Here is a 19,938-nt window from a genome sequence, read left to right as displayed (position 1 = left end):
GCCTTACCTCCTGGACTCAAGCAGTCCTCCCACTTTAGCCTCCCAAGTAGCTGGGACTGCAGGTATGTGCCACCACACCTGGCTAATTTTTTAATTTTTTGGTAGAGATGGTGTCTCATTTTGTTGCCCAGGCTGGTCTCAAACTCTTGGGCCCAAGTGATCTTCCTGCCTTAGTTTCTGGCATTTTAGAAGGTAGTACACACATTGAGGATTCGGCTATACCTTATTCTGTAACCTGAATATTATTTCATGTCTTCCCAACTGGGGAGAGATGAATGGCTATTTCCTGCTGACTGGTACTAGTCAGACATTAGTTAGTCTTTATCAACTGTTTAAGAACTGTAGGACCTCTCATGATTGCTCCTAGATAAGTAACTCATTGTGGCAGTGCTAGTACGCTTAATCCATGTTCTCTTTTGCACTCTAGTGTTGAGGTCATTCCTCTTAATTTAGGGCTCATACATACCTAATAGAAGCAAATTGCTTGTGATGCCTGTTTTTGTTGGAGATTTCTAGTTTATCCTGGTCCTGACAGTTTCTGAGAATAGATGACATGATTTGTTTTACTTAGCCTAAGTAGAGTTAGTGAGGTTGGGTCAGATTTTGAGATGATTGTTTTAACGAGGCATTTAATATTATTCAGAAAGGGAGAGAGGCAAAGTGATGAGGACTGAAAATTAGAACTGTTCGATTTAATATTTCTTGCTAAAATTTTAACTTGTATGTTACCAGGTTATTTTATGGTTTAAATATTTATTGTTGTTTTTGATAGATAATGAATATACATTCTTACATTTAAGTGTAAGTGTAAGTGTAAGATCATTTGATTCTGGCCAGAAAATCTTTTTAAAACAGTTAAATCTTGTAGCTGAATTTTGAGAGATTACTTATATATTAATATTATTTTAGATACATGAATCATGATCGTAAGAAGCTAATGACGGTATACATAGTTGCTTTTGATAGGTACAATAGTACCAAAACAGAATTGGAGTTGCAATGTTATCAAATTATGGAAAAGATGATATTGAGAGATTGATTTTCTTTTTAGAATTATTATGACTTCATCAGCTTCAGGAATATATGGCAACTTTGGCCAGGCAAATTATAGTGCTGCAAAGTTGGGTCTTCTGGGCCTTGCAAATTCTCTTGCAATTGAAGGCAGAAAAAGCAACATTCATTGTAACACCATTGCTCCTAATGCTGGATCACGGATGACTCAGACAGTTATGCCTGAAGGTTAGTAAGCAAGCTTATATTTTTCAGTGCTGTTACTTACAAATCTATGTGGAGTGAGCTTTGCAAAAGTATTTAATTTTCTGAATACTTAAAAATTATTATTTTTTTCAATTTCAAAAGCATTATGTGTAAATTGTGTTCATTGTGGAAAATTTAGAAAAGCACAAAGGAAAAAATAAAAAATGACCCATAATTCTACCACATTGATAAAAACTTTCATTCTTATTCTCTGTATAGATAGTCTTTTTTTTTTTTTTTTTTTTTTACGGAATGGGGTAATATTCTTCCTGTTTCATAATAATTGTTGTAAAAATAGATTATTTTTTAGAGCAGTTCTAAATTTACAGAAAAGTTGTACAGAGAATTCTTATATACTTTACCTCCCACAGTTTTCCCTGCTATTAACATCTTTGGTCAGAGTGGTATATTTATTACAATTGATGAACCAGTATGGAACCATTATGATAAGCTAAAGTTAATCGTTTACACTGGGATTCACCCTTTGTGTTGTACAATTGTATGGGTTTTCACAAATGCATAAAGTTATGTATCCACTGTTATAGTGTCATACAGAACAGTTTTACTTCCCTAAAAATCCCCTGTGTTTCACCTGTTTCTCTCTCCCCTTTTCTTCCTGAATTCTCAGGGATTGAAGCTCACTTCTTTTTATCGTTCAGTAATATTCCATGGTATAAATGTACTACAATTTTTTTTATTCATACACCTATTGAGGGAGATCTCGATTGCTTCCAGTTTTTGGCACTTATTAATAAAGCTGCCATAAACATTCATGTGCAGGTTTTTGTGTAGACATAAGTTTTTAAGTCATTTGGGCACATATCATGGAGTGTGATTGCTGGATGCTATGATGATAAGACTAGGTTTAGCTTTGTAAGAAATTGCTAAACTGTCTTCCAAAATGATTGTATCATTTTGCATTCCCACCACCAATTAATGAGAGTTCTTGTTGCTCCACATCCTCGCCAGCATTTTTTATTGTCAGTACTTTGGATTTTAGGTTTTCTAATAGATATGTAGTGATATCTTATTGTTTTAATTTGCGCTTACCTAGTGACGTATGGTATTGAGCATTTTTTTCCTGTGCTTATTTGGCATTTATTTGTCTTTTTTGTTGAGACGTCTATTCACATCTTTCACTCATTTTTAAATTGGATTGTTTGTTTTCTTGAATGTTAAGGGTTCTTTGTATATTTTAGAAACAAGTCCTTTATCAGATACATGTTTTAGAAATTTTTTTTCAGTCTGTGGCTTGTCTTTCTATTCTCTTAACCTCCTTTACTTTTGAAGGACAAGTTCATTGGATACAGAATTCTAGGTTGGTGGCTTTTTTCTTTCAACATTTTAAATACAGGCATATCTTGGAGATGTTGCAGGTTTGGTTGTAGATCACCACAATAAAGCTAAGATTGCAGTAAAACAAGTCATATAAATGTTTTGGTTTCTCAGTGCATGTAAAAGTTATGTTTACAGTATACTGTAGTTTATTAAATGTGCAAGAGCATTATGTGTAGATCTAAACTATATACATGCCTTAATTAAAAACCACTTTATTGTTAAATGCCAATATGGATAAATGAAGTGAGCACATGCTGTTGGAAAAATGACGCTGATAGACTTGCTTCACGTAGAGTTGCCACAAACCTTCAGTTTGTGAAAAACGCAATATTTGCATAGCACAATAAAGTGGAATATAATACAATGAGATGGGCCTGTATTTCACATCACTTTCCTCTTGGTTACATGGTTTCAGAAAGGAAGTGTGACATAATTCTTATCCTTATTCCTCTATAGGTAAGGCGTTTTTTTCCCCTCTGGCTTCTTGCAAGATTTTCTCCTTATCTTTGGTTTTCTGCAGTTTGCGTATGATGTGTTTAGGTGGAGATTTTTGATATTTATGCTGCCTGGTATCCTCTGAGATTCGTGTCATTAATTTTGGAAAATTCTCAGCCATCATTCCTTCAAATATTTTTTCTGCTTATTCTCTTTTTCTTCTTCTCGGGTTCTCATTGTATGCAGGTTATATCTTTTGTAATTGTCCCGCAGTTCTTAGATCTTTATTCTGTTCCATTTTTCTCATTCCTTTTTTGCGTTTCAGTTCAGGAAGTTTGTATTGACATATCTTCAAGCTCACTGATTCTTTCTTCATTTCTTGTACAGTGGTTTTGATTTCTAGTATTTTCTTTTGATTCTTTTTTAGAGTTTTATCTCTCAGCTTAAAGTAACCATCTGTTCTTGTGTATTATTCACTTTTTCCATTAGAGCCCTAAGCATAGTAATCATAGTTATTTTAAATTCCTTGTCTAGTAATCTCCAAATCTCTGCCATATATGAATCAGGGTCTAATGTTTGTCTCTTTAGCCTATGCTTTTTCTTGCCTTTTAACATGGGTTGCAATTTTTTTGTTGAAAGTAAAAAATAATGCTATTGAGTAATAGCAAGTGAGATTAATAGGCCCTTAGTGTGAGGTTTTATGTTTATCTCGTTAGGAATTAGGCCGTGTTTATTATTTACTATAGCTATGGGTATCAGAAGCTTCTGCTTCCTCTCTGTTCTTGTTTTTTTATACTCTGTTGTCTTTGAGTTTCCTTAGAAACTCTTTGTTAAATAGAGTTTGTATCTTGAAGCTCTCACTTGTAATTGTTATTATACTGGAGCCCTGTTGATGGAATGGAAAGGTATTGGGGAGGGGAAGTGTTGTGTACTCTTATTATTAAATCTCCATTTTTTTTAGTGGGTCAGAGTCCTAGGTTGGTACCTTCAGAAGAGTTTTTTAGCTTTTTTTTCTTCTCCTTCCCTTATTTGAGATGGGAAAGCTAGAGAAGTTCCAATTGTCTAATCACTCTTCCCCTAGGTCAGACAAGGCTCTAGTAAAGTAGTGTCTCTTGAGCAGGGCTTAAGTAGAACAGAATACTCTGGGCATATTTCAGAATGGTTTCTTTCCCCTTTTCTTCTCCAAAGCATGAGGGGATTTTTCTCTGATCTTCACTATGTAGTGGGAAATTTTGGAGGTAAAACTTATAGAAGTATTAGAGTCCCCTCCTAAGTTTGGGTCCTCCTAAGATGAAACAAGTCCACATTCCGCCTCTAGCAATTTATCGGTTACTGTTTAAGTGTTCTAACTGCTTGGGCTCTGGAGGCTTCTGTTCCCAGTAAGCTGGGTTTTCTGCGTTTGCCTGTGTCTCCAGTTTTCCCGATGGTGATTTGCCCTGTGACCTGAATTCTCTGGTGCCGATAAGCAGAGTTGTTGATTTTTAGCTTGTTAAGCTTTTATCTTGGTTTGAGGATGGAAGTAACAACTTCCAAGCTCTTTTTATGTTGGAGTGCAGACTGGAAGTCTAATTATTATTATCTTTTCTTTTCCCATATCATGAACATTTTCCCATTTAATAAAATAGTGCAGGGTATCTTTTAATGGTTGCATTATATTTTACCTTATTCATGTTCCATAATTTAAAAAAATGCTTTTTATGGTCATAGTTTCTTTGTGTAAAAAAAGACTTTTTTTGTGTAGCTTTCTAATATACATAAGAGTAAAGAAAGTTAAGAACCATTTGTACCCATTATTCAGCTTCAGCAAATGGTCAACAGCCAATTTTGTTTCATTTTTTGATCACCTTCTCCTTTTTCTTCTGCAGTATTTCAAAGTAAATCCTAGACATTGTATTTCACCTAATGAACACTTGGAAATGAATATCTAACAGATATGGACACGTAACCACAATGCCATTATCATAACCAAAGAAAATAACTTGCTAATATCCCCTAATACCAAATTCATATTAAAATTTTCTAGTTGTCTTGAAAGAGAGATTTTTAGAGTTGGTTTATTCCGCTAAGGATCCAAACAAGGTCCACAGGCATTTTTGTTGTTATAGCTCTTAAGTTTCCTTTAACACATAATAGTTCATCTTCCCTTTTTTAAAAAAAGTCAAGCTGGACAGGGTGGTTTGTGCCTGTAGTCACAGCGACTTGGAAGGCTGAGGTGAAAGGATTCTTGAGCCCAGGAATTTGAGGCTGCAGTGAGCTATGGTTGCACCACTGCGCTCCCGCCTGGGTAAAGGACTGAGACCCTGTCTTAAAAAGAAAAACTGTTTGTTTGTTCAAGAATCTATTTCTTTTGTTCTATAGACTATTCTTCATTCTTGATTTGGGTTGTCTTTGCACCTTTGTGGAAAATCAATCAAATACTTACCCCTGGGTCTATTTCTGGCTTCTCTGTTCTATTCCATTGATCTGTGCGCCTGTCCTTTCAGCAATATCAGGATGTTTTGATTATTCTAGTTTTATATTAAGTCTTGGAATGAGATAGTGTAAGTCTTTCAACTTTCTTTAAAAATTTAAATGGATAATTGAGAGCCTACCTTTCTTTACATATATATATATATATATATATATATATATATATATTAGTTGACTATGGAGAACTGTAGTTTTTGGTACTCTTGGTTTTTATATATTTCTGAAAAGATTTACATAATACTTTAAAAGTAGCTTCTGTGAAATGGTACAAAATAATTGATGGAATTATTTTAAAATTAGCTACTCGATGGAACGCAAATACTTACAGTACCATTTATTTTCCATATTTGAACTAACATTCATTTTAGAACTTGGGATTTGTAATACTACAGCAGTACTTTGCAGCCTTTGCCAAGAGCTGTGTCTAACCAATTTTCTTTAGTGCAGAATACCTATTTGGACCTGAGATCTAATTTTTTTCCCGTTTCCTTGACAGCAGAGCCATTTTTAAAGCCTCGTATTCTTTAAAAACTCTTTATGTTCTCATGGTCATGTCAAAGGAATTCTTGTTAAAGAATCATGTTATGTGAAAGATATACACTTTATTTGTTTCCTTTTAAGTATGATACTATATAGGCACAAAACAGTATAGGTTATAGATACAAGAAGTAAAGCATAAAAATGTATCGAATATTCATAAACTCACTTCTCAACCCAAGAATTGGAACATTGCCAATAACTTGCATCTAACTTTGTACCTTCTTTCTACCCCCCTGCTTCATATCAGGAGACAAACCACTAGTTAGAGTTTGTGCTGATCATCCCTTTGTTAGATTTCTACCTTTAGTCACTTTTTGCTGTGGGTTCTAGACTCTTTGGGAAGCAGTACATTTTCAAGAAAGTACTTAAAACTTTAGGTTTTAAATTTGTTTTTCTTTGGGAATATGCTGCCATTTATTTGAACAGATCTGGACCACTAAACCGTTAAGTAAATGTTTAATCCTTTATGCCTACCATGCTGTAGTAAAAGAAGTTTAGAAAATAAAGTCTACTTTAGACAAATGACTTAATCTTTCTGGATCTGTTTTCTCTTCCACAAAGTAAGAGAGTTATAGATCATTTTAAAATTTCCTTTAATTTTGGGACTATTGTTTCTAGTCCTATAATTCCATTATTTTTATTCTGCTTTTTTCTTACTCTTTTATAGTTTAGAATATCTGAAAATTTATTTTGACACGAAGCTTTTCTTCTCCTCCTCTAAAATATTTCCTTATGGGCAATTAAAGGAATTATTTGTTAAAGAACCAGATATTATGAGTAATGTGTGGAGACATTTTTGCTATTTCATTTCACCTTTGAAATATACTTGATACATGAAAAATAATGTGTATAACTTACATGTTTCTTACATGAAATAAAATAAAACCCTATAATGAGTATCCAGGAACTAACTTTCCAAGCTGTTTTAGTTATTTCCTGCTGTGTAGTAAACTACTCTAAAACTTAGTGGATTAAAACAGCAAACACTTATTATCTCACTCAATTTCTGGGGTCACTAGGAATTTTAGCCTAACTAGGAGGTTCTGCTTCTAGGTCTTTAATGAGGTTTTAATGAAGATGTTTGCTGGCATTGTAGTCATTTGAAAACTTGGCTTGGAGGATTTACTTCCAAGATCATTTGTGCACATGGTAGTTGCCAAGAGGCCTCTGTTCCTTCCTACCTGTTGTTAGGAGGCCTCAGTTTCTCACCATGTGGCCTTCTCCATAGGACTGCTTTTGACATGGCAGCTGGCTTTCCCCAGAGCTAACGATTTGAAAGAGAGGGCCACCAAGACAGAAGCTGCAGTGTCTTTTATAACCTATTTCAGAAGAGATGTACCATCACGTTTGTCCTATCCTATTGATCACACAGACTAGCCTTGGTACACTGTGAAAAAGGACTACAACAAGGGATAAATTAAAGGACATGGGAGTCATTGAAGATCATCTTGATCTTCAATGCTGTCATGCGGCCCCCCAGCTGGAGCATTTCCATAACTTGTGTCTATTTTTGTTACCTTTTTACCTCACCCCATTTCCTCCCCCAAGAGGTAATCACTTAAAGAGAATATTCATTCTCTTACCTTTAATTTTTTTAAAATAAAAATTACATGGACAAACACTTTATTGTTTGGTTTTCTTGTTTTTGATCTTTATGACATTTGTCATTTAAAAAAATTTTTGGGAATTGTACTTTGTCTTTCCATGCAATTTTAGGGCTCTAAGATTTATATATAGCTGTAGCTCATTCAATTTTATTGCTGCAAGACTATTATGTGAATTTATTTAATTCTTATTAATGAACATATGTGTTGCTTTTAAATTAATTTGCTTTTATTCTTGTACGTGTGTTCTGGATAACAAGAACTATAACTTTTCTTGGATATGTACTTTGAAGTAAAATTGTTGAGTCAGGAAGGGTACAAATGCTAATTAATAGTTAACTTTTCTTTATAATATATTTTAAATTCCAACATTTCTATTCCATTGTAGTTTAAATCTGCTGTTTCTTTAACTTTTTCTCATAGTGGCTTTCCTTCATGATTTCTAATTACTAGCTCTTTACCTGTTCTTATTCTGTGTTTGTTCTGTGTTCTAAATTGGCAGTGTTTTCTTCAGAGAGGATCTGTCTTTGCTACTGCTGGTTACCAGGAGGCATAGCCAATTTTGGTCTGCTTCAGTCTTCCTTAAAAGTTGAAGTTCAGTGTAGAACAGTTTAGGTTTAGGACCCCATCTTGATGCTGGCCTACCTCTGAGTGCCTAGGTATCAGTACTGTTATTTGTATCATTCTCAGGCACTAGGGACTCTTTTCTTTTCTTTTTTTTTTTTCTTTCTGGTTGGAGGATACCTTTTTTATCTCAGTAATGCTTTAAAAGGATCTCATTTCTGGAAGCAGAAGCATTCCTCAAGAGTAGTTGGCTCACTGTAATGCTAGATATCCTGACATCTAGTATTGTGGAAGAAACACTGGGTTAAGTAAGTAAACCTTTCTATTTTTGATTTCATATAACTTTGTATCTTAATAGCTATGGAACTTCTCTGATCTTTTATTTACTCTCTTGAGGTTGGTTTTTTATTTATAAAACTGAGTTTAATAGATGCTGGCTAACCTAGGAGTTTGAGAATGAACTGGAAAGCAAGAATATTTGCTTATATTTTTAGCGATAATACATAAAATAAACTGCAAGACAGACATATTTTTTTTATGTGCCTTATGTTCTTTTCTCTTTTCTCACCTAAGGTAATAGATACTCTGTTGCATTTTATAGATGTGCTTATTTTGCATTCAGTTTGAAGTTAGTCAACTCAAATATCCAAATTCCTGTACATAAATATCCTTTAGCATTCAGTTTTGCCAATAGATATATGGGAAATGTGAGCAATGTTATGTATTGAGATGAATGGGTATTTAAGTTAATAATTTATTTCATTGTACAATTTGAGATGGCTGGAGTCTTCCTTTCGTTTTTTCCTCATGCATATGATGAAAAATGGAAAACAGGGTGCCATTGGAATGGTTGTGTACTTTGAGAGCTTTTAGAGGCTATAAAGTGAAGAATTTTTGCAACTACTTTTTAATTTACAGGGACTATATACACCATCTTTTTTACTTAACACATTAATACAAAATTGTATTTTGTCATTTCACAATTTTTGCATTTATTTGATCTTTTAGATAAAATTCTATGGTATTTAAGGTATTGTAAGATACAAATTGTATCTCATTGGAGCCTTGGAACAGCTTGGTGGAATAGCAAGTGGAAGTATTTAAATTACTAGCTTATTAATGAAGATAGAGGCCTAGGGAAGTTGAATGATGGACTCATGTTCTTAAGTTGCTTGCATAGCAGGTTCAGTACTAGAATCCAACTCTTCATGTTCTTCATGTAGCACCTTTCTGCTTCACCAAGCTACTCACAGAAAGAGTGCAATGGGAAAGAGAAGTTGGTTAAGGACTACGAAAGTAGAGTTAGATAGGAGGAATAAATTCTAGTATTTGATAGTACAATAGAGAAATTATAGTTAACTATAATTTATTGTGTATTTCAAAATAGCTAGAAGAGAAGATTTGTAATGTTCTTAACCCAAAGACAAGATAAATGTTTGAGTTGATGGATATACCAGTTACCCTGATTTGGTCATTATACATTGTATAAGGCATCATAATATCACATGTACCTTCAGAATATGTATAACTAGTATATTTTAGTTTTTAAAAAGTCAAAAAAGTAACATATGCAATGGGAAAGTAGTTTTTATACTTTGTGCCCTCATCAGTGATATCTGCAAGGTCTATTTCAATCATTATCTGCCTTCCCTGGTGGTCTAGTGGTTAGAATTCAGCACTCTCAATCATTTTCTGCCACTATAGTGGTCTAGGCTGTTTTGTGGTTTTCTAGATTCTTGTTAATAGCTGGGAGAATAGAATAATTTTGGGAATGAATGGTACCCAAGTTTCTCATGTTAAATACAGTTTTGCTCACCAATCTTTGTCTAGGCAGTTCTAACTTTTCTTCTTGTGAACAGTGTTGTTATGTTACTCATCTTGGAAAGGTGTGTCTGATACTTACAATTTTAGAAGCTTGAGAGCCCTTTAGAAATGGCTCAGTTGAGATTAAAATAAGTTCTTCCCAAAGCCTGAAATGTTAAACTAGTTATGTACATACTAATTTTGTTCTTATTTTAAAGGTCTCTGAATTACCTATAATTTTTATAAGTAAGAAATTATTAGAAAGTAAAATGATTGATAAGATTATGTGTATATTCTTTATTTCAGATCTCGTGGAAGCTCTGAAGCCAGAGTATGTGGCACCGCTTGTCCTTTGGCTTTGTCACGAGAGTTGTGAGGAGAATGGTGGCTTGTTTGAGGTATTTGCACCTTCCTGTTTTCTCTTATTAGTTTTCTCCAGTTGCTTACATTTGTAAAAATCTGCACCAGTGGACATCACTTGTATATTTTTAAATATTGTGTCTATGTTATAATTAAAAGTGGTGACTAATACCCATTTTTTGGAAAGTAATAGCAACTTTATAAATTCTGTTTTTACTTAGTTCTACATTTGTAACATTTCTACCAAATGGAAATGTGGCTGGTTTGATGTGTTCAGTCAAAATGTGGGAAATTTCATTATTTAAGAAGCTGAGTGATAAAGTGGAAAGATGAAGCTTGGAGTTTAGAGTTAACCAGGCCAGATTTTGAATTCTTATTCTGGGAATTGCTGATTTGACCTTCCTGAGCTTTAGTTTTCTGGGGTTCCTTGTGATAACTACAAGTCATATTTTAAACCCTTGGCATAGGGCCTAATACATAACACCACCCACCAATTTTAATTATCAGTATAGCAGGAATTTAATCTTGTGTGATAGGTCAATAAATATAACATTATTTATTTTTACATAAAAAGTAAACTTTTCTATTTTTCTTTATTTCAAAGCTTTAAATGTTTATTATAAAAATAATTATCCGCACATAATCCCATCATGCAGTGAGATCCATTGTTCACTGTTTGATGAAATTTGGCTCAATTTAAAGTGAGGGATATATTAGCTTATTTCATTTGAATGAAAAGCTGATGGGTAAGTTAAGGAAAAAAAAACCAGTCTACATATCTCCAAGCAGAGATATGCACCTCCACTTTCCTAATCAGACTCATTGAATGTGAATTGTGGCATATTAGAAGTAGAAAGAACTTTACAACTCTATTTTATAGAAGAGGAAAATTTAATAATATCAAGGCATCTGTAATCCAAAATTTTGCCTGCTGTTCTTTTACCTCATTAAGGAATTTTTAAAAACTATTTATCTTTTACAAGTATGTTTATTACTAACTTTGTGAAGAAAAATAGTATGTGCTGTTTGTGAAAATTTCAAATATATAAGAACATATAAAAAAATAAAAATTGCCTACATTATCACTGTCCAGAGAGAACTAGTATTAATATTTTTATGTATTTCCTTCCAGTCTTTTATTAGATATGTGTTTTAATTTTTATTTTTTTTGAGATGGGGCCTTGCTCCGTTGCCCAGGCTGAAGTGCAGTGGCATGATCTTGGTTCACTGCAGCCTCTGCCTCCTGGATTCAAGTGATTCTCCTGCCTCAGCCTCCTAAGTATTTGGGATTACAGGCACCCACCACCAAGCTCAGCTAATTTTTAAATTTTTAGTAGAGACGGGGTTACCATATTGGTCAGGCTGGTCTCGAACTCCTGATCTCAAATGATCTGCCCACCTTGGCCTCCCAAAGTCCTGGGATTACAGGCGTGAGCTACCGTGCTCGGCCTAGACAGGCGTTTTATACACCCAAACACACAGACAATTAGGATCATGCTGCAGATGAAGTTTTGTTATGTTGCTGTTTTCGTTTACTATATTGTGAACATTTTTCGTGAGGAACATTTGGCATGCATGATTGATAAAATATACTACGAGATGTGCATAACATCCTGACTTAAACCTTGAGAGTAAATTGCCACTTTTTGAAGTTCTGATAGATATCTAGAGTGGCAGATACAAATATTTTTGGCTCACCTGGAGCAATCATTTTTAGCACCTGAGAGGAGCTTATAACTTATTACTTCACTTCCAAAATACAGTAAAAAGTGGTGGTTATTTTGCCTGATATCAAAACCACTGCTGATTTGTCTACTGTAACTATATCAAGGCTGACTGGTTGTATCATAAAAGATGTAGGCATATTAATATAGAGGCAAAGGGTGATGAGAAGCCACACCCTTGAACTTAGAGCCACTAAGATGTCTGCTGATACGTTTCTTCTATCTTATGCATGTGACATTTTTGTGGTAAGTTTGGGCATGCTGTAGTTGTGGTGTTTGAAGTCATGACAAACAGATTTTCTTTACATCAGACTTTTTTTTTTTTTTTTTAGGATTTTTCTTGAATGATCTCTAGAAAAAATTATAGAAGTGAAAAATTGATATTCCTGGGTAGCAGTTATTATTTGGTCATTTGTCTTATCTGTGCATACAGATGTTTCATTAAAATGAGTATATGTAGTTCACTAAGTCAAATACTCTTTTTATTTGGCTTTGGTTTTCTTTGTAATTCAGTAGGTCCTTCAAGAGGGACATTTATTTTGATCTCATGATATGCTAGGCAGTGTACTATTTGTATTGTTTGCTTCATGGTAACCACATGAAATATGTACTGTCATTTTTATTTTACATTTGAGGAAACTTGGATTTAGGTAGGTCACATAATTTGGCCAGGGTAGTCAGTAGACAAATTTGTGTCAAGTCTTGGTCTCTGACATCAGATTCATTCTTTTCTATTACATGCATTTCTACTTCATTGTGCTGTTTTATGTTTGTGCTCTGATAACATGAACAGTGCAAAGTCATGGAGACCGGTGGACTTTTATAGAGCTGTATTATTTTCATCTCCCGTCACCTTGAATTGTAATAGTAAAGGAGCTGACTTTTTTTTAATTAAAAAAAATTGTATTAGTGATTTCACATTAGATGGTATAATGTTTCCCCCCTCTTTTTGGTAGGTTGGAGCAGGATGGATTGGAAAATGTAAGTCTCTCTCAGTTTTTGGTTTGTATAGATTATTTCCTTATCTTTAAACCTACATATCTAGTTGAGGTAGGTAAGATTTTTGTCAAATGCCTAACCATTGGATATAGTGCTTGCATATTCAAACTTAAACATTGCTATAGCAACAGATATTTTTAAACATTGTGATTGTGCTTTAGGTCTGTGGCCCTTTGAAGACCCTATCTATTCTTCCTGTAGGCAGTCCTTATTCAGGACTTGTCCTGTCTTATTCAGAACTGGCTATTCCTTCAGACAGCATATATTGATAATCATCCTCCCATGTCTTTGACTTCCCACATGCTTGTTCTTGCTGTTTCAGCAGAGAAATGAGTGGGAGGGAAAGCTGTTTTGGAAAAAGATGGGTTGAGCCTATTCTAGAGCAGCAGGCAAGTTCTCCAATTTTCCCATGTAATTATTTTCTTCCATGAAGTAGGAGATGTCAAGGGGAGTGAGGGATCACATTGGACAACTTTCTGGGACAGAAATTGCAGCTGATCTATGGGAATTATTCCGCTTTAGCCCAATAGTAAATTTACTTGGCTTCAACCCTCTCCTACCCCATCTCTCAAACCTTGTGAACTCCAAATTTGAGAACTGCTTTATGGCATTAAAAAAATTGTGAAAATGTCTGTCTCTCAACTTATATTTAGTTAGTTGGCTATGGGTATCAAAATTAATCCAATTAACTGAATCATTTAAAAAGTTGCCATCTCTGGAGGGCATTGCTGTAGTAGTATAATATTTTTAGAATTAATGATCATTTTCTCTGTTAAAGTGGCTTATATTCTTGAAGCATTTTTGAGTGTCTTATTACATTCATTTAAAAAAGGAACATAAGGTTTTACAGTAAAAGCTATATCTGGCACTTTATCAATAGGAAAGCTCTAGACACAGGCATTTCTGTCATTCCCAAAGACAAATCTTCAGTTTAACAATCATCAATGTCTGACTATTATGTTTAAATAAGGTTATTAGTTATTTATTCCTCTGGTTTTTAAAAAGAAAACAATGTTAAAAATTCTCCTTATGCAGCAGTAATGGTTTTTATGAATCTGTGCATTCTAACTGACTTCTTGTGGAAATAGAGGTAGAGCAAAGAGAAGGTAAGGGAGAATTATTTGGGGCCACCTGTTACACTAATTTTTTGTTAACTGAAGTCTTTGACCTATTATTTACTATTAGTCTTCAGTTTGCTAACTCAGCAAAGCTCTATTCAGTTATCTTCATTTTGTAAACAAGAAGAATGAAGTATATTACTTGGGAGATCTGTGGTCGTAAAGTCAGTCTTTTGATGTGATTATTATATAATTAAACCTTTTCACATACAGCATAACATTTTACCTTTAGTACTGTCTAGCATAGTTAGAGGAGAAATTTTTCCCTTCGGCTTCAAATTTATCTTGAAATTATCCTAATGCGTTTGTTAGGAAAATTTCATTTTAAGGGTTATAGTCAAACTCTTTAGGAGTTAGAATCCCTTTTTTTCTGAATTTCCGTTCTCTTAAAAAATGAAAGGGTTCTTATGCATCTTACTTTCTGTGTCTCAACTACGTGCTCAGTATGTTAGTTTTGTTTCTATAACCAGTACGCTGGGAGAGGACTCTTGGAGCTATTGTAAGACAAAAGAATCACCCAATGACTCCTGAGGCAGTGAAGGCTAACTGGAAGAAGATCTGTGACTTTGAGAATGCCAGCAAGCCTCAGAGTATCCAAGGTAAAGAGCGTCCCCATCAGTTAGCTCTGGTTGGCGAATCAGGGGCAGCAAGCATTTTCTTCTCTTATGGAATTGTCTTCTATGTTAACTGTAGTGCTAAGACACTTGAATCATCTATAGCATATTTTCTGCTCTAGTAGGTATTAGAGCTCTTCACATTTAAGATATTTATGTTATTTCTCACTGTCAATTTTTCAGCTTTATTATTATCCTGTTTTTTGGGTTTATGTGTGATTGGGGGATGGATGGCATAAAATGTTTACTCATTTGTACTGAATGCACTGACATCCGTGCTGGTGGTTGGTTTCAGAGTCTTCCATTATCTACCCATATGCTCCCAATCTTACCATATTTTTCTTTCTTTCTTTCTCAAAAAGATTAAGCCTTTTTATTTTTTAGACTCAGCTCTTTTCTGTTTGGGGCATAAATGTGGCTTTGTTTCAGTGCTTTGTCTTTGCTACTGTTTCTCTGCTTTTCTAACATACTACTTCTACCTTTTATCTCCTCTGCTAATCTTAATGCTTCTTTAGAAAAACTCAAGCCCCAGATGTTCAACAAAACCTGCCCAGTTAGTCTAGGGTATATTGATCTTTCTGTTAGCTGAACTCTTAGCACTTGAGCATCTAATTATAACTGTTCTCCACTTCTTTTGTTTCATGCATGTATGGTTTCTTAATTGCCTGGTAAGTTCCTTTGAGGCAGAGACTGTATCTTGTATGTACTTCTTGTATATATTTGGTGTTAGCATAGTGCTGAACTCATCGAAGGGACTTAATAATTGCTTATTAACTTGAATTATTTAATCTCCTATAATATGCCACAGAAATAGATAACCAAATAAAAGTCAGATTATTTTTTTCTAGTGTAACTCACATATGCATGTAATATATGAAATTTGAAATATTTTTCTGAAAAGATCATGAGTCAGGGTCATTTTATTAAAAAAACCTTTTTTTCTTATAGTGATGTAATATTTAAAGTTTGATAGAAGAATATATTTGAAAAATGACTACTCTGTTTTTTTTTCTCCTTATTGATACTTTCCTACCTACTGGAATACTTATTGAAATTTTCATTATACTTATTCTCAATCAGATGATAACATGATTGTTATGTCATAAATGGTAACATTTTTGTATTTTATATTTAGACATTTGAGAAATTTATTCTATGAATAACAGTCACTTATCCATGAAAACAAATGAAAGAAAAGTATAGTAAAAGCTTTCCTCTGATATCTATCTCAAAAAGTATTTCTGCCTCAAAAGTGTTAAACTTATTAAAAAGCCAACTAATTGAATTATTATAACTAATTATAAGTAAAAAGATACCTCTATCTGAAGCACAACTTAAAAAAATGATCTTTTTGATAAGAATTGAAGTTCCAGAGCATCTCTTCTTGTATTTTTATTTTACAGATGATGGAATTAAATCCCAGAAAAACTAAACTAGCCACTGTTTGAGCCAAGAAGTAATTCAAGTTGTCTATTTCTGAAAGGAGGCGCCTTTCAAATAAATAGCCTTCCCTCTAGGTAGCAATATGAATGGAATGGTAGGGGGAAGATTAATAGGCAAGAAACTGCTCTACTGCTGTCATCAGGAATGGCAGATATCTCTGGTCTTCTCAGACTCTGTAGTTTGGTTATTTATTTTTTTTAGGATGGAGTCTCATTCTGTCTCCCAGGCTGGAGAGCAGTGGTGTGATCTCGGCTCACTACAACCTCTGCCTCTCGGGTTCAAGCGATTCTCCCACCTCAGCCTCGCAAGTAGCTGGGATTATAGGCATGTGCCACCATGCCTGGCTAATTTTTGTAAAATTTCACCATGTTGGCCAGGCTGGTCTTGAACTCCTGACCTCAAGTGATCTGCCAGCCTTGGCCTCTCAAAGTCCTGAGATTACAGGGGTGAGCCACTGCGCCCAGCCTTGGTTATGGTTTTGTCTGAGTTCAGAAGGAAGCCCATGTCGCTTAGGTTTGTTAGAAAGGTCCCAGGGCCTTCAGAATATCTTATGGTATGTGGATGCCCCATGAGCCTCCTTTGTTAACCTTTTAGACCCACAGAACAGCCGCTTTTGATCCCTGTCTGGAGTCATTGGTTTTGATGATGATTTTCTCTGAAAGAATTTTTGGTACTATCTTCAGAGCTATTACTTGTACAGAGAACTGGGAGTGGGGGTGAAGAGGTACTCAGTATTCTTTCATCTTGGAAAGAATGGAAATCAGTTGAGAAGAGGAATCAGTGATCTCTCCAGACAAATTGCATGTCTATAGACAAGTATTTCTCTTTAAAGGTTGTAAAATAGCTTAAAGACTTTGGAAAGCCCTAGAGCCCCCTTAGAATCAGATAACCAGGGAAGGATATGCTAGACAATGCCTTGTATTTCATTGAAGATGTCCATTTATGTTTGGTCAATTTCAATCTTTCACAGTTTTTTTCCTTCAATAGTCTATCATAATACATTCAGTTCATGAGTGGCAATGGAGGCTCTGTAGCAGGTTTGCTGAATGTTATAGGAATAATTATGTAGCATATTGTAGCTTTTCTTAGTCACATCTTTAACAAAGCTTTATTTTTTTTGTTTTTCATTTTTAATTTTAGAATCAACTGGCAGTATAATTGAAGTTCTAAGTAAAATAGATTCAGAAGGAGTTTCAGCAAATCATACTAGTCATGCAACGTCTACAGCAACATCAGGATTTGTAAGTGGGAAAAAAGCCTAAAGCCTTTGCCTTATCTGGAGACTTTCCCCTCCCTTCCTCCCTCCCTGCTTTCTTCCTCTCCCACTTCTTTCTTTTTTCTTTTGGACGCAGTTACTTTCTTTCAGTCACTAATAATGGAGAGAAGCAGTGGCACAGATAATTTAAAATAGAGGATTTATTCAGAAATCATTTATGATTGACTTTATAGCATACAGCCTGATTTCAACATACAGAGAATTCAGGACGGTTGAGCCACATGAAGAGGTGGCTCAGGATGAATTCTAACGCTGTCCGGAGTACTTTATTCGTCTTTTTAATTTCTCCTTTTCCCTCTCTTGGATTTCTCTGGACTGTATACCATACATTTCTTTTCCCTAGTGGGAAAGGAGATCAGAGCGATTGGGTATCAGTCTCCAAGGTTTTACCTAGTAGCTGAGTGGGGCTTGGAGAATGGAGGTAACCCACTCAGCTTCTTCTCCTGGTTAGAAACAGCTGCTGAAAGCTTATCATGAACTTTTCAGAGGGATACTCCTTAGTTACATATAATTTTTGGTAGGCTCCATCAGGGGGTGTGACGAATCAAGTTAGCTGCCTGAGTGGTGCATTAGCCAACCTCATTTTCACCCTCTGCAATGCTGTTTGGAAAATGACTCAGGGAGGTACTGGATAGAAGAGGAAAAAAGGGATTATCTCAACTGTCGATAAAATGACTGGTGGCTAAACTGATATCTAGTCCTGATATCTATGCCTGCCTGGATTGTCTTCCATATACATTTCTCATTCTACCCATTTATAGCTCTTTATCTCTTTAAGGATAACTTTAAATTGGCTTTAGGTAGATTTGAGTTGTATGGGAATTTGTATTTGGGAGGGGAGACTATGACACCATGACTCCTGGAGGTTTTATGCTCCCAGGTTCTTTGTTGTGTTTTTTACCCCTTTGCCTAACGCACACAAGGCTTTAAACCTCTATGTTGAAAGTGAAGTGCCTATAATCAGCAACATTTTGTTTGAAATGTAAATAATTTTGCAACTTTTTTCACATACAAAAATTATTTTCTAAGCTATTTATTGCTAAATGAGTGATGATAAAACTGTATACAAAATATGTACTAAATATTGATAGAATTTGAACATAAGCTCAAATATTAAACTTTTACTTTTTCAGTACAATTAGATTTCTGTATCTAACTGTATGACAAGTATTATTTTTTCTTGACCATCAATAATCCTACTTTAGTAACATTTTCTAACTCTTTAGAAAAGGATATCTATCTAGTTTAGTGCTCTTTTGGGTCCATTTCTTTTAAGGGAAGCATCAATATAGTATTTTAGAACTATTTCAACATGACTGCAAGTAAAATGCTTCCCATTGTGTCAGAAATTTGAGAACGATTGTGATTATAGCTCATGTGAAATTTGCCTATTTACTGTTCCTGTTTGTATCCTTTCTTAAAGAAAAACTGTACTGGATAAATAGGAGGAAGTAAGTCATTTGCCATATTAGATTCTGGTGTTTTGTAACCTATAGTAGGCATTGTGATAAAGAAAATTAAAATTCTAATTTTAAGCCTGAGAATATAGTCAGTATATAAATGTGATTTTTCCTTAAAATAAGGGTTGGCAGACCTTTTTGATGAAGGGCCATATAGTAAATATTTTAGGCTTTGTGGGCTGCACAGTGCTTGTGTTCTATTACATATTCTTTCTGTTTTTCTTATTTTTAGTCAACCTATATAAACCATTTTAGCTCCTGGTGCTTGTTTGCTGACTTCTACTTTTGAATAAAAATGATTGAAAAATTGGACATTATTCTTTTATAACCCCAATATGTACTTCACTTATTAGCTACGTGTATTATCACTAAGTAGAAAAAGACAATATCCAGTTAGACAAAGGATATTCCTGGGAAGGAAATTCAAGTTAAATTTTATTTTACTTTAAAACATCATGAGGGGCCGGGCGCAGTGGCTCACGTCTGTAATCCCAGCACTTTGGGAGGCCAAGGCGGGTGGATCAAGAGGTCAGGAGTTCCAGACCAGCCTGGCCAACATGGTGAAACCCCGTCTCAACTAAAAATATAAAAAAAATTTAACCGGATGTGGTGGCATGGGCCTGTAGTCCCAGCTACTTGGGAGGCTGAGGCAGGATACTCGCTTGAACCCGAGAGGCAGAGGTTGCAGTGAGCCAAGATCTCGCCACTGCACTCCAGCCTGGGTGACAGAGCGAGACTCTGTCTCAAAACAGACAAACAAACCAAAACCATTATGAGGCAATCAAATTTACATTCATTAAGCAGCGTTTTACTCATCTGTTTACAGCGAATTTTATACATTAGATCTTACAAGCTAAAAATTCATTTTTTTTTAGTTTTTTCGGTAGCTAATAATTGCTGAATAAGAGCCAGGAAAGTTGAGTATGAGGCATAC

At 34.7% G+C, this 19,938-nt stretch overlaps 1 protein-coding gene across 1 annotated transcript in view; it reads left to right on the top strand.

The window, feature by feature from the left end:
- The window catches only part of HSD17B4 (hydroxysteroid 17-beta dehydrogenase 4), an 89,419-nt gene that overhangs the window by 28,313 nt on the left and 41,168 nt on the right, over positions 1-19,938 (top strand). Inside the window, exons 8-12 of the mRNA XM_050794417.1 lie at positions 1,052-1,239; positions 10,317-10,408; positions 13,051-13,075; positions 14,682-14,810; positions 17,409-17,509. Of these exons, the coding sequence (XP_050650374.1) occupies positions 1,052-1,239; positions 10,317-10,408; positions 13,051-13,075; positions 14,682-14,810; positions 17,409-17,509 (535 nt within the window). The remainder of the gene's footprint in view (positions 1-1,051; positions 1,240-10,316; positions 10,409-13,050; positions 13,076-14,681; positions 14,811-17,408; positions 17,510-19,938) is intronic.

Source organism: Macaca thibetana, chromosome 6 (genome assembly GCF_024542745.1).
Source record: "Macaca thibetana thibetana isolate TM-01 chromosome 6, ASM2454274v1, whole genome shotgun sequence".
NCBI lineage: Eukaryota > Metazoa > Chordata > Mammalia > Primates > Cercopithecidae > Macaca > Macaca thibetana.
The sequence above is the reverse complement of the archived record's forward strand: the minus strand, read 5'-3'. Positions and strand labels throughout refer to the sequence as shown.